At 58.1% G+C, this 23,936-nt stretch overlaps 1 protein-coding gene across 1 annotated transcript; it reads right to left on the minus strand.

The window, feature by feature from the left end:
- Nucleotides 1–4,883: 4,883 nt before the first annotated feature.
- On the minus strand, nucleotides 4,884–9,304 carry CCN5 (cellular communication network factor 5). Its single transcript, XM_075438513.1, has 5 exons — nucleotides 9,171–9,304; nucleotides 6,605–6,821; nucleotides 5,921–6,172; nucleotides 5,525–5,718; nucleotides 4,884–5,000 (listed from the first exon to the last, which is right to left on the minus strand). The coding sequence occupies exons 1-5, from the start codon at nucleotides 9,228–9,230 to the stop codon at nucleotides 4,977–4,979; spliced, it is 747 nt and encodes a 248-aa protein (XP_075294628.1). The 5' UTR covers nucleotides 9,231–9,304; the 3' UTR covers nucleotides 4,884–4,976.
- Between the last annotated feature and the right edge of the window lie 14,632 nt (nucleotides 9,305–23,936).

The raw sequence follows: 23,936 nt of genomic DNA on the forward strand, positions 1-23,936 counted from the left end.
CCAGCCGCCGCAGCAGCTGCCCGCGCCTCCCCGCGCCAGCCCACTGGAGCTATTTTGAGCCGGGCGCCGGGGACACGCATGGCCACAGTTATTTCAGATGCCAGGCGTGCCGGAAGGGAGCAGGGAGCAGGGAGGGTGGCTCTGCCTCCGGGCGGGTGGGAGATGTGTGATGGTGGGGGGTCAGAGCTTTCCACCTGCTTCTGTCCTGTCCCTCTTGCGGTGAGGAGAAACCCCGCCATCGCTCCAGACCTGGGGCTGGAAGGCTGCAGCCCGTGAGCCACCCCTCAGTCCCACTCCCGAGGGGCTTTCTCCCGGCCCCACTGCTCAGACCACGCTGCCCACCCAGCAGCGCCGGGAGCGGGGGCAAGGCAGGCTGCACCTTCCCCACAGCACGCAGCGCCGACCTGCGCTTGCTGCCTACTGCTATATGCTCCCCAAAATACAAAAATCCTCTTCCCCACCCCCTTCTTCATCTCCTGCCTTCCCTGTCGCAGGGGATGTCACGCAGAAGACACCCAGATACTGTGAGGCTGGGGGAAGAGCTAAAGCTGCGACCCCAGAGGAGACCCCCGAGGAAAGCCAGCCCCCTCTTTGCATTGCTGAGCAGCTGCTGCTGCATAAACCAGGCCAGAAATATCTCTGTCTCCAGGCGCAGGAGTAAACAATCAGAGGGGAGAAGGTTTACCCTGGCGAGCTGTATGGAAATGACCTTGGCAAAACAACTTCAGTTGGAGGGCTGGGGCCAGCAAGGGCCAGGGCCACCTGCCTTCCTGGAACCTAGTGTAGGGCAGGGCTTGGGAAGAGGCTGGTGTCTCCTCCACTAGCAGTCCTGCTGAGCTGTCCTGACTGCCCTCCCGTCCTCGGGAGCAGCTGAATGTCTGTGCTGGACCTGGTCAGGCACGGCAGATCAGGGCCAGCGTAGAGAAGCCCAAGACATGGTAGCTGCTTGTGGTGAGTATCAGTCTGTTGACTCCAAGAAGCGCTTGCTGGAGCAGATAAGCGATGGGAAAGGCTGCAAGTTATTTCCTGCCTGCATGATAAAATCTGCCTACTATAGGTGTGCCCTGAGAGGTGAAACTTTAAAGCAGTTTGAATGGGGCGAGGATGTGGCTTTTCTGAGGTTTGCAGATGCTCTGGTGGGACTGTACTCCTGAAGCAGCAGCAGCAGTGGAGGGGGTCCACAGGGGCTGACCCCTCAGCAAAGCAGTCCTCCATCCTGCCCCCTCAGCCTCCACACATTCCAGCTGCTTCTGCGGTCTGGGGTTGGGGTGGCACTTGCAAAGTGACTTTATAGAGGTGTTGAAGTGCAGCGAGATGAGAGGGACAAACCGGGAGCAGTCCCCTTTGTCCCAGAGCATCAACCATTGGGGAAACGGAGGCAGGGACAGCAGCTGGCTGGGAGGATGGCTGTAATCATGGGAAGGGTCAGCAGCTGCTCTCAGCAGCGTAGGCAAAACTTTGTCCCCAAAATGAAGGCTTGGGGCTGGGTGCCTCCTGTCATGGGAAGGGAGGAGCAGGGCAGGGGAGCACTCCACATCTCCTGCTCCCTGGGCCTGCTGGAGGCACAAACGTGGCAGCACGGCTCCTCTCTTGTGTCTGCCTCGTGTGTGCTTAAGGTGCTCCCTTGACCCACCATTTCACTCTCAGTGCGGGCGCTACCACCCAGCTCTGCCTGAGCACCCCGCACTGGGACACTCTCCCTGGTTCCCGGCTCCGGCACGCGGCAGCGATGCTGCTGCCAGCACGTGAGCACAGGGCTGGGAGAGCTCCTGCAGGCAGCAGACACGTAACCTGAGCGATGGGCCTTCAGGCAGCCGCTCAAGGCTCTCCACCAACAGCAAAACAAGGGCCTTGGTCTACTTTTTTTATTGAGCACTGCGCTCGTGTGCTCGGAGAGGTATCTGATAACGTTTAGCTTTAATCAGGGGCTCGTCCAGCCCTTTCTCAGCCAACTCCATGCATTTAAAAATCATCAGTCATGAGAATGGCTTGACAGAAAAACTCTGATGCAGGTTGTTTACTCATGCGTTACCGCAGAGTTTCTCCTTCAGCTGCTACGTGCGCGCGCGCTGAGATGAGCTGTGATCCGTTGCTCACTGCTCGTTCGGGAATGCAGTTGTCAATCACGTGCCCTTTATGTGTGCAGAAGTGGCACTATGCCTCGAGGACAGGGTGAGTTGTCTGCTGGTTTGCAGATTGTTTCATCCTTACAGCTGACCATAATCATCTGTGGATGGCAGAGTATTTACCCACCGCCCCACAAGAACGGGCAAAGCCCAGGGCCCGCTGCGTTGGAGGCTGCAATAAACGTCACCCTCAAATAACCGCATGTTTCCAGGGTAGCAGGGCTTTAGAGGAGACAGCAAATATTGTGAGACTGGCAATCAAATTGCAAGAGCTGATTTCCCTGAATTCTTAGGGAAAAATAATTCTGTTTTATTCGGATTCATTAATTCACTATTTAGATGTTTTCTGCTTAGTGAATCAGGGAGAAATGGCATTTTGCAGGGGAAAAAAAAAAAAAAGATTATAGCAGAGGTGCAGTGAGTCATTTCTGTCTGAGGAGAGAATTGCAGGTTGCTGCTTAAAAAGTGACCTTTTGATTTTCGCCATTACCCAGAGGTGGCTGGGCAGGCTTTGGGAGGGGGTGAGAGCCCTGGCAGCACTCTGCTGGCAGCTCACTCGGCCTTGGTGGCCGTGCCCCAATGTGTTCAAACAAGAACTGGCTGGAGAACAGGATTTTCAGTACACAGAATATGTCTTCTCCATGTGAATCGAGGAATGATGTGGGTTTAAAGTCTACATGAGCCTTGTGTCACCGCTTTTTGTCACAGTCGTCACAGAGGTGAAAAAAGCCAACAAAAGCTGCGGACTGGGCCACGTTCATTCTGCGATTTGCTGCCTGCCAGAAGTTCACCACGTCCCCTATATCAAACTGAATTAATGATTTTTGTTTGGGCAGAGCACCAGATGATCACAGTAAATAATTCTCTTTGTAAGCAATGTTTCACTGCATGAGTAATGAGATAGATATTTTTTTTTTTTTTTTTTTTTTTCCTTTCCCCCCCCTAAGAGGTGACTGAAAAGCATCCTTGACTTTAATTTTATTTTCAGCACTTTCCAGGGGCCGGGGGAGTGGGCGAACGGCTGCCTTGGCCCTGCTGCCTTCCCTGCTGCTTGTGGGGGGGGCTTTTCCCTGGGCAGGAGAGGGGAGCTCCCTCTGCCATTCAGCCTTTTGCCCCTACACCCCCAAATCTGCCCCGGTATGGCATTGGCCCGGGACGAGAGGACGGTCAGCTGGTGACGATGGTGGCACGACACTGGGGAAATCCTGGCCCAGGCTGAGCAGAGGAGGTTTGGGGCTGCCGGGAGGAGGGGTGAGTTATAGGGGGAGAATTGGGGCTTTGGTTTTTGGGAGGCTGAGAAGAGGCACGGTCTGGTCTGTGCCCGGGGCTGCAGCCCCAGCAGTAACGCAGCCAGCACCATGCCGTGCTCTCCTGCGCATCCCGGCAGCGAGTGGAGACCCCGCTGCCGCTATGCCAGGGTCGCTCCCATCGGCAGAGCGGAGGGAGCTCGAGGCTGGGCAAAAGCAAAGGGGCAGAATTTAATCCAGCATATAATATACTGTAATAATGTTTTCAGTGCTTTGATTCACATATCTTTTTCTTTTTAATTTTCTTATTCTAAGCAGCCTGAACTGAGGTGCCTCCAAGCTGCCCGGCCATGGGTCAGGCCTTTCCTGCAGCAGCCGAGATGGCCGTGAGCAGCAGGGCTCCCGAGGGCACACCGGAGCTGGGCCCACAGACAGGCTCAGACAAGCTCCACACCTAGACGAACACATCTTTATTCTCAGTTCCACGAATACGCATCTAAGCCATCCAGATCTCGCCTGGACACGTCGCCTGAACCACTGCTCCTTTCCAGCTGCCCTTGTCGCCCGGCGGTGGGACGCGCGTTCCCTCCGCACGCTTGTGCGAGGCCGTTAGAGGGCATTTGGGTTTCATTTTTCAGTCACCCAGCAGGATTATCGCTGTGAGAAAGTAAAGGCAGAGCCGCCCAGCAGCCCTCCTGCGCCGACTCTTGCACAGCTGGAGCGGCTCCAGCCCATCGAGACACGGCCCCGACTCATCTTTACAATTTGTCTTCTCTTTTTCCTGCTTTTCTCTTGGCCTCGGCTCGCGGGGTATGTGCTTGGACGGCAGGCGGTATGTCTGCTGCTGCGGAGCGGTGTCTCCTGCGTCTGAGCTCCTCGCTCGCCGAAGCCCTGCCAAACCGCCAGCGCTTTGGAGAGGAGGAGGCCAGGCGGAGCAGGAAGGTTCGTGTTTGTTCTGGAGTGGTGCGGGGAAGGTGAATTAGAGCTGCCATCAGGAGCACGCCTCTGCCTGTGCCCAGGAAGGCGGCTGCGGGGTTGTGGGGTGGGTTATGGTGGGATGGCCGAGCTCGAGCACTGCCGAGCTGCACAGCCTGGTGTGGCGGTGACCTGTGGTGCTTGCCCGATGTGCCTACCCCTACCCCGGCGGGCTGGCGTGCGAGGGGACCCCGGAGTCATGGGTCTTGAGGTGTTGGAGGTGGTTCCCCTCGCGGCCTCCACAGAGCAAGCTGCATGCGTGACATGGTGGAGGAGCAGCATCACCTCTCCAAAAGCCTCACTTATCCAGGAAAGGACCAGTTCCCAGTTTCTCGGATGGGTTCATGCTCATGCAGTGGTTTCCCCATTTCGTTCAGCCTAAGACACTCGGTAACCCTGCCTGTAACCCTGCCTGGGGCAACAGGGTGCACAGAGAGGGCAGGTGCTGCATGACATGGGGGTCTTGTTCTCTATTTCCGCCCTCCTTTGCAGCCAAAGTCCATCGGTTCTTCCCCAGTTTCCCAAGCGACGCATCCTCCATCTCTACTGAAAGCACAGTGCGGCGGGCTTGTGCCAGACTCTGCCAGGATGAGGCGTTGGCTCCGGGATGTGACTGGGGTGGGTACGGCTACAAACGACCTCCTCTTCCCCTCTGGAAACGCAGAGCAGAGTGACAGGGAGATGGAGCGGGGTGCTGGCATGTCCCCCATGTTTAGGGAGCAGGGGTATATAGTAGAGCGGGCGCCTGGCCCCAGAAAGCGCTGGCTGCATGTGAGCAAGGTGGTTTTGCACCGTGTCCGCACTGGGGCTGTGCCAGGCTGATTAAAGGGGAGGCAGCGCTGCCTCGTGGGTGTACCCAGGGAGCCAGGCAGGAGCTGCAAATGCATCTCTGTCCATAGGGACGGGTCAAACCCACCTGTGGGGCTCAGGATTATGTGGGATCCACGGTGCTCTCGGATTCAGATCACCAGAGACCCCAAAGTTCAGGTCTGCACGTGCCACCAGCTGTTTTCCAGGCACAGTTTCAGGAGATGGTTTATCTGTCCCTGACACACGGTCAGGTCGTGGCTGGGGAGGGGGCGTGGCGTGCCCACAAGTAATCGGGGGTCCTATGGCTCGTGTTGGCTGCCATTTCCCTTTCTTAGCCAAACGTTTTGCCCAGAGACGCCCACTTACCGCCGGGGATGCCGCCGGCAGAGCCGGGCAGGGTCTGGCCATGCAGAGCCGCCGCTGAGTCTCCAGCCGGCAGTAGCGGTTCTGGTTGGAGACGCGGGTGGAAAAGCCCACGCCGCAGGTAGCCGAGCAGGCGGTCCACTCCGTGCCCCACTCCTGGCAGGGGTACGGCAGCAGTGGGGATGCTGCCCCAGGGACTGGATGAAAAAAGATGGGGAGAGAAAGGGTCGTTGGAGCCCGGCGCTGCACAGCGTGCCCCGCGGGTGCTGCGGGCAGAGCCCTGCATGGCGGGGAGTTCTGCAGTGAGGTGTCTCCTGCTGGTGTTTGTGATCTGGGGTGAGGGGACCACCTCCAGCGACCTGTGTGGGCATCCCCTCGCTGGCATGTCGTGCATCTTACCTGCCCCAGCATCCCGAAGGAGGTGCCGGTCCCGGGCCTCGCAGATCCACTCAGGGCAGCACTTCCCCGGGACCTCCACACGCCGTGGGTAGGGGCAGTCCGGGGTGGGCAGCCGGACGTCCTCCTGGCAGAGCGGCACGCAGGTGAAGCCCCCGTCCAGGCAGCGGCACTGGAGTTTGCAGCTGGGCTGGAAAACCTCCCCGTCCCGATAGACCCGGCCGTTCAACTCGCAGCCCTCCTCGCTGGCTTCAACTGCAAGCGACAGCCGGGGAGCCCGTTAGGGACAAAGTGACGGAGAGATGTGGGTGGCAGAGGGGACTGCGGGGGGGAACTGTGGGGCTGGCACGGACTGACCTGGGGGACTACAGAAGTGACTGAGAAGTGCGTGGAGCAGACATGCAGCAACGTATGTATCGCCCAGCCTCCTCCCCTTCCCTGCCTCCTCTCCTCCTCCTCTCTCTGTGTTATCAAAGCAACAGCTCAGCAGCTGGTGGGAAAACCACTGCCCTTCACCTCCGACCCTCCCATTCAAGGGTTTCAGGCTAGAAGAAGTTTGTCTGAAATTTCCCTGCAGGACCCCCAGGCTCCAGCCCCGGCAGGGTGACAGCAGCATCTTCGGGACCCCCGTGCCCCCCCTGCTCCAACCACCCCGACACCCCAGCTGGCCGGCGGCTCGCTGCTCACAGTTGCAGGTGGCTCCTGTCCCCGCGGCTGCTGTGCTGTAGTCACAGACGAGGCCCTGGCTCTGGTCGCAGACGTGGAGGAAGTCGCAGGGCTCTCCCAGGCGCCGGGCGCAGATCCTACAGCAGCCGCAGCCGTCCAGGACCAGGGGGGACCCGCGGGGGCAGCGGGGGGGCACCCAGGGGCAGTAGCATGGCCTCCGGCACAGCTGGGCGCACACCTGCGGAGGCAAAGCCATCGCTGATTCCACACCGTCTGGTTTTTAGCTAAGGGCTGCTGTTGCACTGGGAGAGCCAGGTAATTCTCTCTCAGTCATGGAAACAAATTTTCAGTGGAGGAAGGCTCTGCAAATCCGTGGGAATACGGTGGAGCAGCCTGGAAAGCTGTTGCCCTCTAAAGGTACAGTGCGATGGGCACCCATGGAAACCAGGGAGAATCAGGGATACTCAGCACCCCGCAGGGTGGGGATGAAACTCCTCTGAGTACACAGGAGGAGGATGGAGCTGCAAAGCCAACATCCCAGGTAGTGGTGGTCATTCAATGGGGCTGGCAGCCCCAGAGGCAGCCGCGCGCTGCCCTGAGCAGCCCCACGGGAGGGGGGGAAAGCAGCCGACTGCTACGCCTGCCACCGAGGCAGTGGGTTGTGCCCAGCTGGAGGGCGGCTTTGCAGGGGCTGAAGGCACATAGTGAGAGCACAGCACCTTGCTCCGAACGGTCTGAACAGCTCTCACTCCGGTGGCAAGCAGGGCCTCGCCTCGACAGTGAGGGAGCTGAAGCCGAGCGAACCTCACTGCTTTCCTTCCTCCTCCAGGTGCCTCCTCCGCCTGTCCCCCGCTGCAGCATCCTCCGCTGGCGAGGAGCCCTGAGATGGGCTTGTTTTCGAGGCCTGGGAGCTACGTTTCCCCTCCTAGCTAGACTGAGCGATCGCTGCGGCGATGGTTTCCCTGCCCAGGAGGCTGCTCGCAGGGCTGTGCCTGCAGGAGCTCACCCGGGCGGGTGGCCGTTTCCATCCACGGCCCGTTCTGCTCGCGCCATTACCCTGGCACGGGCAGCTTTCACAGGCGGCGCTTGCGCTCCTGCCATGCCGTATCTGACAGGGCTGCTGCGTGTCGGGCCTGAAGCCAAGTGAGCCGGCGCTGCGGTTTGGAAGTGAATTCCGTGCCCGCGTGGGATGGCAGCACGTGAGCCCCGCGCCACAGCCCTGTGCAGCCCTGTCACTCTGGGGCCGCACCACCGGCACGTGAAGCGCAGGCAGCAGGTCGGCAAACGTGCAAGCAAAAAATCCAGCCCTGAGTTGGTCCAGACACTGGTATCTCTGCTGAGGCTGCCAAGAGATCGATGGGTTCGCTGGACCTTGTGGGTTTTAGATACCATTTTTTTCCTTTCTCTTTTAGCTTCTCCCCGTAGCATCAGGTCTGACGTGACCAGTTAGAGAAGGTAGGTACTGGTGTGCTACCTGTTCCCTATCTGCAGCAGTTCAGATGCTTTTTATGGGATTGTAGAAATGTCAGTGACAGCTGGAGATAAAATATATACAAAATGTGCTGGGCAATCTGTCTTGTTCTAGTTTTATCAAAGAGCAGCATTATTAGCGTGGCAGAAACCAGAGAGACACTCGTGGCAGGGCCCAAAGGACTGGCTGTGGTGGCCAGGTTTGGGCTGGAGGCACGAGGGCCCTTGGTGGTTCTCCAGACACTCATGAGCACCTGGGGCAAGAGTCATTTCTCTGTCACAGCTTACCCAGGCAGCCAAGGGCATTTTTCATCTTTCAGGAGGTTGCTATTACAAATCAATGTTTTAGAAAGATTAGCCAAGCCAACTCCATTAATCCATTTCCCCTGCTCTTTATAATTAGCTTGTCTTTAGATGACAGTGTGGCTCCTGTCAGAGATCTTAACTCTCTGGGAAAGGAGTCAAGCAGGCATGATGCTGCCATGATCTCCCTGCTTGCAGAAGGTCTGCTTTGGGATTCAGGCAGCAATTAGAACTTGTAGCTGAGATATCCCAAACTTTTCAACTTTCCTGTTCTCTACACAGTCAATTATTTTCACACAGAGTCCAAAAGGGGAAAAAAAAAACCAATCACTACAACAACCCAAATCCTGTCAAAGGCATTGGCTTCGCATGAGCATCCCGGGGAGGGGTGAGAGCTGAGTAATGCTGAGGCTGGTGCTCGCTGCTTGGCCCGGGAGCCTGGGCAGGGACCAAGGAGTCTGCAGGAGCCGCTACCGCCGAGCTCGCCCACTCACAGGGACGCAGACCACAGCCTGGGAGAGCTGCAGGGACGGGCGAGCAAACAGAGCGCATTGCTGTCATTCCTGCCTGCTCCGTGGGCTTGCACAACGGATGCCTTTGGCTCATGGACATTAAGCCCCTGCTGCTCAATTACGAATGTCTCTCCCAAGCAAAGCTCTGCCCCTGTGGGACTGCATAATTACAGACGGTTTGCCAGCCGGTGTTAGCCACCGGGCTCGTTCTGACACCCCAGTCCTCCCTGCATCTCGCTTTGCAAGGACGGGGTGCTTCCCCCAGTAAGGCTAAAGCCACCCCAGGGCCCCGTCTCCCTTACCTTGGAGAGGATGCAGAGGAGGGAGAGGAAGAGGAGCTGCTTCTCCAGCTGGAGCCTCATGCTGCTCTCCCCTCCGCCACTTCAGCACCTCACCCCCCAGGCAGTTTGGAGGCAGCGGCGTGTTCGCAGGTTTTAAAGCCCCGGGTAGGTCCCGCTGGTGTTTATACTCTCCCCGTTCTGATGTCACTCACAGGCTCCAATATAAACATCAGTAGGTTTGGACAGGCATCAAGATTTTCTTTTTTTTTTTTTTCTGTCTTTTTTTTTTCCAGCCCACATTCCAGCTGCCATTTCCACTCCCCTCAAGGTGAGCACGCGCTGCCCACCGAGATGCGAGCGCAGGGAAGGGCCGCTCGCCCTGGGGAGCACCGGAGAGGGGCTGGGGAGCCAGGCTGGCGGGGTGAACCGGCTCCTTGCTGCTAGCCGCGGCCGGGAGGGAAGGTCCACGCCTCTCTCTACTGATCAAGGTCTGCCCAGACAGAGCCGGTGTCTTCCTCCTGGGTTTGAGGGGTTTGATGGGGCTGTCCCTGCCACTGTCTGCTCGGGGACATTGCCACGACTGAGCAGGAGCGGGACACCCACCCCTACATTTTGAGCAGAGCACAGTGCATGGCAGGCTGTGGGAGAGGGCTGAGGTGCCCACGCTGCACAGAGCCTTGAAGTCAAGGGCAGGATCCTGACCCTCCGTCGCTGGGGACAGTGTGTGACTCGCTTTTGGTTGCCAGCAGTTTTGAGGTTGCAGCAGTTTGCCAGGCAAGCTCTCCAAGCAGCAGAGGTGCGATTCCCGCTCTGTGTCTCCGGCACAGCAAGAGCAGGAAAGGGATTTTCTACCACAGCATCCCCCGTCCTGGCTGCCCAGGGAGGCTGCTGGGGCAGGGGGCCCGTCGGGTGCATGGCAGGTTGTGTTGCCCCGGGTACGTGATGCAGAGAGGGCTGCAGTCTGGCGCTTGCAGAAGCACTGCTGATTTCAAGCCTTGTAAACCCAAATTCATCTCCTGAAAAATTATGACCGTCTTGAGCAATCACGAGAATTTAAAATCCAGTTTCAAGGAAGAGGAGCGGGTGCTCAGGATTTGCCTCCCAGTGCTTTACCGCAGTCTGGCCTGTGCGAGCTTTCCTCTCGGCCGCTGTGTCTGGGGTTTCAAGGCTGGCTCTTAGGAAAGAAGAAACTAAACATCTCAAGACCCTCAGGAAACTGAGCCCCTTCTCCATGTTCCCACCCCCCAGATCTTATCACAAGATGCAAGAAGCAGAGTTTGTGAGTCCAGAGCTTGAAGGAAAGGCCTGAGCTCATGTAAGGATGCGCGGTGCCCTGCAGCTCTCCCCAGCCCCTCTCCTGCACCCCCTTGCCTGCAGGATGTGGTCTGGGGGCCAGGAGCTCTGCTTCTGCCCTGGCTCAAGGGACAGATCCTGGCAGCTGTGCACAGACTCCGTATCTTGCAGGAATGATGAGAACTGCTGCTATATGTTATATGACATACGCTGGCAAACACAGAAGGGGCTGGGTGCTGTAGAAGAAGAGCACTTGAATTGTGCAACTAGGAGGGATGCCCCATCACTCCCACCAGCCTTTTTTTCCCTTCTTTTTCTTTTGCTTTTGCAGAACAGGTCCTCAGTCACCTGAGCAGCAGTCCCGACCTCAGCTCCGCTGCTTGCCGTAGCCTGGAACCAGGGCACAGAGCAGAAGGGCAGAGCCCAGCAGGGAGCAGCACGCAGTCTCCCGAGCCTCCACTTTGGTTTTGCTTCGTTAGCTGCAATCAGTCTGTTAACGAGGTCATGGCACCTTATGGAAACATCAGGATACCTTCCAAAGGCTGCTGTAACTTCCCCCAGCGCTGGAGTCTCCACTCCTCGTGTTGGAGCCCCAGCTCCCTGCATCACCCAAGCCATGCCCGGAGATCCAGGGCTCTGCGCTGACAGTGCTGCCCGTCGCAGGGGACGTGTGAGGACCATGCATTGCTCCATCCTCGCTAGCAGGTGGGTGCAGGCCCTGCCGACGGGTGCTCACAAGCCGGAAGGTTCGATACCAAAGGCTGGAGGAACATCTCATGCTGCTGCTGTGTCCCCCACTCCCTGGAGCTGGTGCCCTCCCGCCGGCCACTGTGCTCTGGGTGCCGCAGCCCAGCCAGACCTCCCGGAGCTGGCTGCAGCGTCTCGATCAGCAACGGCTCGAGAGCGGCCAAAGCGCTGATCCAGCCTTGCCGCAGGGGGATGGGGCGTTCAGCTAATTATTCCAGGCTTGTGTTCATTAGGGACTCCTGACTAATGGGCATGACTCCTTTTCCCAGTTGGAAACCAGGTGAGAGTGCTCGTAAGGGAAATAAAACTCTCTCGTCGCCCTTAGTGAGCAGCTCTGGGGGCAGCCAACAGCCCCAGGGGTGAGGTCTCAGGGGGCAGCAGGGCTCGGGGTTGCCTGGGGAGCCCACTGCCTGCCCTCTTCTGGGAACAGGTTGGCTCTTTGGGGTGAGGACCCCTTCTTTACCCTCTCTGGCAGCTAGGGACAAGAGGGGACATTGCCCCACCTCCACCTGATGTCACCATGATGCTGCTGTAGTAAGGTGACATTGCTGTGATGGTGTGACATCACCGTGATGGTGTGACATCACCAGGAAGCCAGCAGAGCTCAGGCAGTGACAGAGAGCCACAGCACCAAGTCCAGCAGCCAGACAGGAGCCAAACGCACCGTCCCGCACCCAGCCAGCTGCCCGCACTTCAGACGGCATCGGCATCGGTGGTGCTTCTCTGGGGTTTGGGGTGCCCAGAGGAGCCAGCTGCAGGGGTACCCACAAAGTCCACCTTGACTCTGCCTTCCCGAGGAGGCTTTTCCATGGGTGACATGGGCTTGAGCTTCCCTTCTCCTGGCTGTTGGGGTCCCATGTGCCCACCCAGGTCGCCGTGCCGGGGTGCCAGGGGCTGCAGGCAGAGCCCGGCAAGGCGACATAGCCCTTGCGCGGGTTTTGATTTGCGAAGCCACACGAGAGCAGCACGTTAGCAATTCATTTGGTAAATACTCAGTTATAACTCTTCCCCTCTGGAGCATGTACCCCATATGTGTTCTGCACCATACATGGGATTTCATAGCTAGTAATTAAGTCCATATGTTGGGCTCCGCAGTTTCCATGGTATTATTCTCAGGATTTTTTGGGGTTGTAATTTTTTTTTTTGTGGTCAGTTGTGCAAGAAAATAGTTGATACAGGGATCTGAATACATCTCCTTTGAGTCAGCCGCTGGCAAGCTCTGCTGTTTCTATAGACAAGAAGGAACTGACCCGGTGAATTTACATTTTAGACAGCTGGGGGTCTTTTCATGTCTGTGCCATTTAACGTGCCATCGCGAATAACTCTGCAAAGTTCTCATTTGTGCACCCTGCTCTGCTGAAATTGCATCCATCTGTGATGGATACAGACCACGTTCTCCTGCCACCCCCTTCCTTTGCTTGAGATTCTCCCCTTCTTTACTCTATGCCATGTGTTGAACACCCTCTCTAGAGCTGGCTGAAGTCAGACCAGGGTCTGGATGTTCGTCTCTGCTGGGGAGAACCTAGGCTGTCCTGGGTCCTTGCTGACTCTAATCCTCTTCACATCAGCAGTGGAATCGCGGGTCCAGGGTGAAACCAGTTCCATACCTTGGTGGAGAGGACATTCCCTTTTCTTCTGGGCACTCCTGGCTCAAATCCCTGCTGCAGGGGAGCAGGGCTGTCCGTGGAGGGTGGACAGCACTGGTGGGAAAGCTGGACAGACACCCAGCTTGGAAAAGCCAAGACCTCTGAGATGAAAAGGAGACATCTCAGGTCTCCCTCAGCTGATGGACACTTTGGGGTGGCTGTTGGCTGTTTTTCATGAGACTTCTGGAAACACCTCGGCTTTGGGAAACTTTGAAATACCTTCATTTTTGGCAGGATGGGAAAGTTGTTTCCTACCCAGAACGAATCCAGCTCCAGTTTCAAACAGCAGGAGCCGAGAGAGATGGTGATGGCCATTTCCATCCTCGTCTAGCCATTTTTATTCCCTCTGGTTCTTGCACCTTAACTGGAGAGTGGAGCCAGACTGGGAGAACTGGCCACCCCAAGGGACGAGGGACAGGCCAGGCAGTCTTTTACCTTGAGGTCACTGCTTCCACCCCAGAGCTGGGCTAGGAGAGACTGAAAGTATTTACCATCTGGTGCCTGTCCAAGTGACTTGTGAGAAAAGAATTCAGGGCTGCCGTCCAGTTTCTGATGGTCAGGCAACTACATCAGAAAACCTCGGCTTCATCTGGGACCAGCTGACCCCTCCAAACTCCCAGCCGCCGCGGCGAGGCCGGCGAGGGAGCGAGCAACAGCTGGGCATTGCCCTCTCCCAAGGAGAAAGGGGCTTTCGGGTGGGGAGTGGTGCATGGTGGTGGGGACACTTGATCCTTCACCATTTCCCAGGCATTTTTAAGTAGATTTCATTAGAAAGAAGCACTGATAAATGGGACTCAGTGCTGGTTCTGGTCTCAAAGTCTGGCATTGCCGAGAGGAAGGAGCTGAGCGATTACATGGGGAGCAAATGGACTATCACAACCAAGCAAGGGCCTGCTTAGCCAAAACTGTAGTGAGATCTCATCATTCAGACTGTGGGGCTTCTCATTAGTACAGCCCAGCCTTATATCAGCTGTTGTGAAAGGACAGCGCTTTTTCTTGATAGACATATCAAACCCTGGGCAGTAATTCTGTGTGATTTTTTTTTCCTCAGTCCAGATGAGAGCAATTCATAATTGTCCGCCTAAGTTAAACATTCAGATAACCCAGAGAACAAGACTTTTGTAAAACAAAGCCTGGAAACTTCAGCCAGACGAGTCTTTCCATTATTATTTGGAAAACAGTGTCAGAAATCATCATGTATCAAACATTATGATCCTCTGAGAGTTTATTTTTGGTATCAAACATTGTCAAACATAAACTTCTTTAAAAAAAAAATCTCACTAGAAGTTTTGTCTTTCAGACAAGATACAAACCCCAGATCCTAACCCTGCATGGCTAACTCATGTTTCCTGATCAAATTGCTCATTCTTTTTGACTATCTCTGTGTTTCTTGTGGTTTCAGGCTAAAATAGACAGTGTTTTTCCTTCAGTTCTTGTCTTGCTCAACTGTGCTATGTGTTCTCAAGCAGCTGCCACGTCCCTTGCAGCATCAGATAGGCTGCGGATTGAGGCATCCACTAAGGTACAGCCAGTGGTGCTGTAAGGTCTCGCCAAACTCACCTTTTAATTGCAGCCAGCTCCGCTTTAGGGCGGGAGAGCTTGGGTGATGTCTGTCTTTCCTTCCAGCCCTATTGTCTGTGACTTTGCGAGAACCTCTGAGGATGCAAGTGCTGCACCCGTGCAGCAGCTAGTGCTGTGCCTGGGGAACGGGTGGTGCTGGAAGAGGTTTGGGTGACATGGGTTGTGTCTGTTCCCAAATGTCACAGCCCTTCACATCCCTGGGTCTGGCCTTGGCTCACCATCAGCAGGAGCACTGCGAGCTGGAGCAGCTCAGGGCGCTGGTGGATTCAGGATGCTGGGACTGTGTGCAGGGAAGGGAGCGTGACGGTGTTGGGACAGGATGGTGCTGGGGAGAGGACAGTGACCTGGGGCAAAGATAACCCTCTTCGACTGGCATATCTCCAGCAGATGCTCAGCACAGCTTCCTTGCAAACTCCTGGTTGTTGCTGGGACCTTCCCAAAGACCTTGTGCACCAGGCACTTCTTAGCATCCGTGTTGCTTGGAAGGAGTCTGGCCCGTGCAGGGAAGGGGCTTCCAGCTTAGACACTGGGCATATGAGCAGGGCTCAGTGCAGTCAGCTGCTCTGGGGAGGCTGAAGAGCTGCCAGTCCACCTGCCTTGCACCAGGGTTTCATTCACACCCAGCACTCAAAAACCCCGAATGACTGGTCACCACCCAAAACCAGTTGGCAAGGGAACCTGCTGCTGCTCCCCAGGGCTCACGCTGAAGGCTTTGGGGGTGAATCCCGCTTCCTACCTCCACCCCAGGGAATGAAGCAAGGGCTGGGCTTGCTCTCCGTCTCCTGAGCAAGACTAGAAAGGCTGAGGCCAGTGATGCCTCCATGTGCAGAGGGATGCCAGTCCCCCAGCCCTCCCCCACGCCCCCTCCCCGTGCCGGAGACATCTGGAGACAGGTCCCAAGCATGCACTTCACATAAACCACCTCCTTTTGTCCACATCCCCAGCCAAGTCAATAAAGACACGATTGAAACCTTTAGTGTGTGTGTGGGATCCAGTTGAGAAAAACAAACCTCTCGGTCTCACTATGGTTATGAAAGCAACGATGTCGCCTGGAAAGTATGTACCAGCAAGCAGAGAGCTGCCTGTGTCGAGGGGCGAGCGGAGGAGGTGGGCACCAGCTCAAATATGACTCAAAATCAGGGGAAATTATTTCTGATGAATGTAATTACTTCGGCTCCAGCCCTGATCAATATGAGGAGCTAAAATGCTCATAAACCGGCCGGGAATGCGAACTATGCAGAATGATTTGTAAAAGGTGTTTGGCTGGGCGCGCTCTCGCCTGGCTGTCAGGCTGCCCACGGGGCAGGGTGACCTGCTGCCGTGGGAGGTGGGAGAGCCGCGACTTGCTAATTGCAAACCGGTGGCCCCTAACGAGAATTCTCCACTAAGAAACAGGGAGGCAGCTGCCTCACACAGGTCCCGAGTCTAATTAAAAGCAATCAGCCTGCTTGGCCAGGCTGCTTTTGTGCTCTGATCGCAGAGCAAGAGCCAAGACTGGCCCTTTACAGCCAGGCTGGCTTACGCTGGCCCCCGTGGTGTGGGGAGGTTTCGGTGGGCTGGCACCCAGTGCAGCCCAGGTAGGGGCTCTGCGTGAGCACGGCGGGGGGCTGGAGACCTGCAAGACCATGGGGACGGGGCTGGAGCGGACGGTGTCCTCAGACCTCATGCTGGCTGAGCCCCAGCTTTGTCAAGCGTGGCGTCGATCTGAACGGGAGAGATGCTTCCTCCTCGGGGGCATGGCTGTGTCTTTGGGAACCGGACCCACAAAAGCCGACCAGGAGGAGGAAGCGCAGCCTGGGAGATCCCCTGCAGCAGGCTGGTCATCGGGTGGTGGCAGGAATTTCCTCCTGAGAAAGCCAGCAGAGACTGGGGGACGGTGTCCTGGGGCACGAGAGTCTCCTGTGAACTGGTGGTTTCCCTAAGGTTGGTGAGGAGAGGGAAGGAGAAAGGCTGTGACAGTCTCATTTTTGTCCTGCTGTTGCCCAGGGAGACTGGAAAACCCCACTACAAATGTCTCCCACCACCCAGGCTGCTTCTCAGGAGAGCGTCCCCAGAAACCACGGTGGCAGAGAGGCAGAAGCAGGAAAAGAAGATGAGCAGAGCCCCTGGGCTGGGAGCTACCTGCAGCCCAGCACCGCGAGGCAGGAGGAGATGGAGTGATGAGTGCTTCACCTTCCTGCTCGAGGAGCACTGGAGCTGCTCTGCTGCCCATCAGACAAGGCGATGTCTCCATCTTCTGTGGTGACAGCTCCATCTTCACCTGGCTGGGTGAGGCTGGAAGTTACAGCCACCACGTGCTGCTGCTGCACTGCAGCCATCCTACCTCGCTCCCACCAGCTGCTCGCTTAGGCCTCGCAGGAAAACTCCCCCATTCTTACCTAATGGGACTCCGTCGGCTTTCAGCTATGCAAGCCCTGCGTGAGGTCCCTACACCCACGACCCTCCTAGCCATGGGAAGGGAGACTGTTCTGGAAGATTTTCTTTCTCTGACTGAAGTTTTTTGATGGTTTTCTTAAAAAAAAAAAAAAAAAAAAAAGTCCGCTCATGACTCGTGACTCACTGGGATGTGTCACGTTCTGGATTAGCATCTGCTCTTTCTGGGCTGGTCCCCTTCACCGCAGCTTGCCTCTTCTGTTTGTTTAACTGGGCCAGTTCTGTTTCTGGAACAGAGATCGGCACCTCGCTGGCCTCAGCTGCACCACTGGGAATGGCTCCTCCAAGGAGGCTGCTGGTGAGCTCCCTTTGAAAGCTCAGACAGCTTGGGGTGAGAGGAGCCCACCGAGCATCACAGCACATCACCGAGCTGGCCACAGACATCATCTGGGAACATCTTCAGAGACATCTCAGCGAGGTGAGCATGGTGGTGCTGTGAAAACCATGTGTGCCTTGACAGTGGCCCAGATCCCTGCAGCCCCAGGCGAAAAATTGCAGGAGCTGCTGCCGGGGCTCACTGAGCAAGGCTCCCGCCCGCAGCCATCGCCTCTGCCTTGGGGAAAAATCCCCACGGCTCGTGGCGGAGCCGCAGTGGGACTGCCTCCTGCCCTCAGCCATGCTGGGAACTGGGATGGGCTGGGCTGGGAATTGCAGGGCATCCTTCATGTGGTCCTCAAATCAAGACCCTTTGGGATTGGGTTACCACCTGCTGCAGGGCTTTGAGGAGGGAAATACAGAAAAAGAGTCTGGCTGATGAGACTGGCTAAAGCCAGTTGCCCAGGGCTGCCGATGGGAGCAGCTCCCAGGACAAGTCGAGCTGCAGCCAGCCAGGCTCCCCTTGCTGGTTTGGAGTCAGCTGGAGCCCCAGGGGAGAATCGCACAAGGCAGCTCCTCTCATGGACCAGACTCCAGGAGGGGAAATGCAGCCAGGAAGCCCTGGCACTGTGGGCCAGGCCAGACGTCTGCTCTCTCCGCCCCGGCTGAACTCAGTAAAGGTCGATACGTCCTACAAGGGCTGCCAAGGCAGAGGCTTAGAGCGTGGAGAGCTGGGTGTGCATGGGGCAGCCAGGCTGCTCTTCAGCCCTCGCTAACGGCCCAGGCTGGAGGGAATGCTTTGAGGTGCTTTTGGCTGCCATGCACGCTGTCCATGACGCATTTCTGATGTTATCTCTGTCCCCTTCCTGGGGCAGGGAGCTCCCTAGGCCACATGGAGAAATCCTGGTCTCCCCACGCTGTGCTTTTGCTGGAAACCACATCTAGCACAGCATGGCTGGGGTTAGGAGAGCTGTTTCACCGGCAGTTGGCTGCTCTCTCCACTGCCAGAAGCTGACCGCATTCAAACCCTGGTTTTCTTTACATCCCCTGGTCCTGCTGAGATGTGGTCTGCTGCCTGCGCAGGCAAAGCCACTCCGCTGGCCTGCCATCCAGAAAACATGCTCTGGATCTCCTGTTTGAGAATTAAACACAACCGCTTTGCAAACCACAGTGCTTGAGTGTGAGGCAATGAGCTGAGAGCTGTCAAAGCAAAGGGGAAGCTCCTCTGCGCTGCGCAGCCAAAGCCGAGCCAGCCTGGTGCGCGCAAGTGGAGCAGCCACACGTGCAGAGGCTGTGGCTACGAGCGACGTCAGCCACCCTCTACACGCAGCCCCGGCCTTGAGATCTCACTTTGCTGCTGCTGCTGTTCACCAGTCCCGCGTGTGACCCCTCCACGGAGCGGGTGCTGGGCGTGAGAGGAGACCAGCGGTGCAACCTCTGCTGCAGACCAGCCTCCTTCTCCAGCGGCTTGGCCCAGGGATGCTCTGCACAGCCCAGGGTCCCGTCAGCAGGGCAGAGCTGTGTCTCCAGTTTCGGCTGCCGCAGCCTCTCTCCCCAAAACCTGTCCCATGATGGTGCCTCTGTGCCTTCCCCTGCGTTACACTCACCCTGATGCCACCTTTGAAGGCACCAAAGGTGCTACAACACACAGAGAGGCAGCTTGAAGTCTCTGCGGTGGCACACAGCTTCTGCTTGGACCTGGCCACGTCCTCCACAGCCTGGTTGTCCCCACACGGGGCCACAGGCACCTGCTTTGAGCCAGTTTTCCTCTCCCAGGACCTTCCCCTGCCTGGGCTGCTCTGTGGGGTGAGAGCCCAGCCTCTCTCCTCCTGCCTCGGAGCCCTGGCCCCTGGAAACAGCTGCAAGGAAATAGCTGAAGGTATTGAAAGACGAGGCAGGAAACGCTCCGAATTTTTTTTTTCTAAATATAATGACACTAATGCTGTTTGCAGTGTTAAAAATAGCAGTGGAGGGAACCTGCCTTTTTCCTGTTTGCTTTCAGCTCTTGCTTTCCTGCCTGTCTCTGCGTTCTGGGGATCTGCATGAAAATAAATCCAACAAAAAAGATCTCAGCAGCGTGCAAAGCAAAGCCAGATGGATTTGGCCTTGGCTCCAGCTTCCCCCAGCAGGGCCGTGAACCCCTGTGCAGCACGGGGGTCTTGAGGCTGCGAGCTCCCCGCCTCGGGCAGTTGTCCCCCAGCTCCGTGCTGTGGTGGGACCGTGTGCTGACCCTGCTGCTGGGGACCTGGTCACTCTGCTGGGTGTCTCTGGGAGCCGTGTCCTGGCTCTGGTCGCTCTCCTGACTTTCCCAAGAGCCTCAGTGCAGCGAGTTGGCTCTGACCACCACTGCTGCTCTTCCTCCCACGGCTGCAGAGCCATGCTCGTGCCCGGGGCTGGGTCTGAAGGTGTGCGACCGCAGGAGCCCTGGGCAAAATCGCCCTGTGCCCAGCAATCCCACTGGAGATGTTTCTCCAGATGCCTGTGGCTGGGCAGGAGCATGTCCCTCCACTAAGCCCTGCATGTGCCCGCTCCCAGGTCTCCCTCATAGCTTCCTTTGGTGCATTGGGAGGATTTTGCTGCCAGTCTCTCTCCCGCTCATTAGAAAGCAATGGCCACGCTCAGCACCTGCATCACTGAATGCAGAGACTGATGCATTCAAGCTCACTTTGGCAGCACTGAGCCGGACCAGGGAACCCAGAACTTGAGGAATCAGGATGTGGGAGCCAGCTCCCTGCCCTCTATGGGGGAAAGAATAATGCCGAAGCACAGCGAACCGGCCGGGGAGACAGTGTCTGAACAGCAACGTGCCTTTCGTTCAGGAGGCGATGCCGCACCCCGGGTCAGCGCGGCTGCCTGCCGGCTGCAGGTGTTCAGATGGAAAGCTAGGCACTCACTTTTCAGCCGAGCAAACCGGGGTGTGCGTGTCTTGGATGGAGGCTGCTGCCTGATTTATTACAGACTCAGCTCTAGGTGCCTCAGGAGAGTAAGTCCTGGCAGAGGATGAGAGGCGAGCGTGTGTATGGATGGATTGCAGCGCACAAAATGCTGCATTGTAGTAAGACTGCCTGGAACGCGCCAAAGCTGGGAGCGGGGAGGATGAATGAGTCCTCCAGCCTGGTTTGCATTCCTCTGCCCTCCCCACTCCTTCCTCCAGCTGGTGAACGGGGCGGGCGGGCAGCCCTGGGCTCTCGGTCTGTCTTGGGAAGCCACGAGGCAGACGAGCGCTGGCTGGGAGCGTTGCTGGCCTGGCAGAGCACGCGGAGGGTGCTGGCAGTGCCGGGGGACCCGCTCCGCTGTGAGCATCCCCCAGAAGGCTGATTTTGGCAAAAAGTGGTTTTCCATACAGTGACAGCTTACCTTATTGACCTCAGGTTGCTCTTTCAAAAGTCTCCATTTAGCTGGAAATTAGGTGCTTAAAATGTCACCGGACTGTCATGAGTCACTGTCCAGGCCACTTTCATACGACAGAGCCAGTTCTCCCATGTGTCACTGGAAAGTCCGCGCTTGAGCCTGGCGTGATGTGATTTTAAAAACACCTTCACGAGAAGCTGCTCTGTTTCCTTCCCCCCTCCAGCTGCTTTCCTGGCCGTGCTGTAGCCCCGGCCCCTGGTAGCCAGCCCACCTCTCCTGCGGCTGTTCGGCTGCCGCTTCCCTGCCAGGTGTACATGGTCCTGCTAGCGCCGGGTCTCTTTGCGGTCAGGGACTGTTCGGGTCTGGCAGCAGCGGTGTGTCAGCAGTATCTGAAGGGGTCATCGATTTGCGGAGTGTGACGATGTCCTGGGCTGGTGGATCACGCCCAGCTGCTAACAGGGCACCCCTCTGCTAATGGGGTTTCATCAGGGGCTCGCTGACTGTGCTTTTAGGGCTGATTTGGGCACCAAATCTGTGATGGGAATGGGATCCTGACCCCACCTGGTGCTCATCAGCAGCCTGTCTTCGTGATAACTGGGGCTGAACCAGAACCGTTGACAGGGGATGGACATACAGCCACGGGGACTGACAGCCCATCCCTGCGAGCTCCTGGCTGCTTAGTGCGTTGTGTCTGCGCAGTCGCTCTGTAAGGCACAGCGGGGTGCCTGACCCTGATTTACAGACGGAAGCTGAAACGCAGGGACTTCCCAGGCTTTCCCCTGTGCCCGCTCCTGCTGCTGACCTGCAAGATACCCCATCCACAACCGATGTCTTGGGTGCGAACAGGGAATGGGACGCAGCCTTGGCATCCGGGCTGCCACCAGAGGAGAAAATAGCCCTGCGAAAGGACTGCTGTATTTGAATGCTCATCTTCTTTTCCCCAGCCAGGCCTGGCGGGTGAACCGCAGGTCCCGGGGGCAGCGGGAAGCGATCTCGCTCCGGGACCACCGGAGGTGGCTGGCCTTCCCGCGGGGCGTCTGCTGCCCTGCTGAATCGGGGCCCATCACCCGCATCGCCCCGGCTCCGGGGGGCTGGAGCCGCAGCCTGGGGTGGAGGTGCGGGCGGCAAGGGTGCCGCAGCCCTGCAGCCCCGGCCCCACAGCCCCTGCAACCCCAGCCCTGCAGCCCCCGGCCCGCAGCCCCTGTCCAGCAGTCCCCGGCCCTGCAGCCCCCGGCCCCGCAGCCCCGCTCCCGCAGCCCCCGTCCCGCAGCCCCCGCTCCCGCAGCCCCGGCCCCGCAGCCCCTGTCCCGCAGCCCCCGGCCCGCAGCCCCCGGCCCCGCAGCCCCGCTCCCACAGCCCCTGTCCCGCAGCCCTGTCCCCACAGCCCCTGTCCCGCAGTCCCTGTCCCGTAGCCCCGGGCCCGTAGCCCCGGGCCCGCAGCGGCGCGCGGGCTCTGCCTCCCCCTGGCGGCCGCTCTGCTCGGGCTCGGCCCCGCATCTCCCCCCGGCCCCCCCGCCCCGGGCCCCCCTGCCGCCCCCCGCTCCCCCGGTGGCCCCCCCCCCCCGTGGCGGGGTGCCGGCGGGTGCGGGGCTGCGAGGCAGAGCCTGCTCCTTCCCCGCTCAGCCCCGTGCCTGCAGCTGCACCTTGCGCCGGTGGGCAAAGCCCGCCCGCTGAACCCGCAGCCAGCCTTGCGTCGGCCTGGGGAGCGGGAGGGAGCGCAGCCGGCCTCACTGCAGGCGGCTGTCTAAAAACCGAAGCTGTTCTCTTCCCAATCATCTGTTTTCCATTTCTTCTGCAGCCGTTGAAGCCAAGCACAGAACGGAACAAGAGCTCCGGGAGATCCTATAGAATATTAATGGGGTCGGGGCCCGGGGTTAGATGAATTAAAGGGTCTCCAGAAATCTCCAGCTCAACATGCCGAGGGTCGGTTTCTCTTCAAACATTTTTCGCTGGAGCACGAGGCCGTGCCCGGTCTGCCCTGGGGCTCGCAGCCGCCGTTCGCCGGGGCAGCAGCCAGGCAGCCCCCTGTATGCCCCAGCAGCACCGTCCCTGCGGGGAGCCAGCACTGGGGAGGTGGGTGGGAGCGCCCGGCTGTTCCCCTGCTCCCTCTGCTTCTGCTCCCCTTCACCTGCCTCCCTCCCTTCCTGCTATTTCTCCTTTTAACAGCATCCGATGCGATAGCCCCTGGTGTGGACATTTCTGCTGGTGGTCCGCAAGCCCGGTTTGAGGAGAGAACAACTCCTGGGACCAGGACCCCATGTGTCAGTGCTGTGATCACTTGGGATCAGCCAGACCCTAGCTGGCATTGCAAACTGGGTGATCTGGGCATCCTGGGATGGCAGCCTTGAGCTGGGACCAGGGAGGACAGTTGAAGTTACTGCTCTCTGGGCATGAAAATAGCTCCTGTACCTGTGAAACCCACTGAGAGGTAGCGTGGAGCAGTAGCGGGGATGGACCAGTGCCAGGACCAAACCCTGCTGCCTGCCAGGTTCGGGGGCCCTGCAGGGTCTTGCTGCGCCCTGGGTTGGGGTGGCAGCGGATGGAGGGAATCCCCCAGCTTTGCTTTGCAGGATGGGTCACTGCAGCTGTCAGAGCCCTGGGAACACTAACGGGATTTACTGGCCCTGAGCAGCCTCACCTGGTGGGCCCAGGAACTCTATTTAAACTCAGCCCAGGGCACCAGGCTCTTCCTGACCTGAGCTGGAAGAGTGCTGGGCTCTAGCTCAGCTGCAGCAGGACCTGGCTACAGGGCCCTTGGTCCTGACCTCAACCTGCTGACTGTCTTCCTGGCTTGGGGTCAGCCCTGCCCCATCCCTATGGACCTGCCTGGTGCTACTGAACCTGATCCTAGCCATGACGGGTGGACTGACTTCCCCGTTTGACCTGGGACCTGCCTCATCGCTGTGATGTTGCCTTATGGTCTGTGCTCTTGGTTGGACCTTGCTGCTGCCTCTGGGTCTGTGCTGCTCTGTAACACCTGGATTTGGGCATAGATCCAAACATCTGGACTGGGATGGAGATGCAGGTGGGTGACAACAATGGACTCCTTAGCCCTGGCCCACGGGTGCTGCTGGGAAGACCAAGGACCCCCTTCAGCTCTGGCACTGCCATGCTACAGCCTGAGCAGGATGGCTTGGTTGCAGCTGGTGGAATAACACAGCACTAGATCCCTGATGTGGTGGGGTTTCAGACAGCGGCAATGCCCTCTCCCCCGGCACTGAGGGGCCCACGGGGAACCTCTCCCCATGTGTGACCTGTCCCGTGCAGTGCCTCCTGTGCCCCTGCAGCAGCTGGCCAGCCCCGCTCCCATCCCTCTGCCCCCAGTCCCACCCCGAATGGCTGCATGGTGAAGGGCTGAGAGCTCCGTCAAAACCCCTGAAAAAGCACAAAGCTGATCCTGTGGATCCCTGGGGAGGAAAAA

Source organism: Opisthocomus hoazin, chromosome 18 (assembly GCF_030867145.1).
Source record: "Opisthocomus hoazin isolate bOpiHoa1 chromosome 18, bOpiHoa1.hap1, whole genome shotgun sequence".
Taxonomy (NCBI): Eukaryota; Metazoa; Chordata; class Aves; order Opisthocomiformes; family Opisthocomidae; genus Opisthocomus; species Opisthocomus hoazin.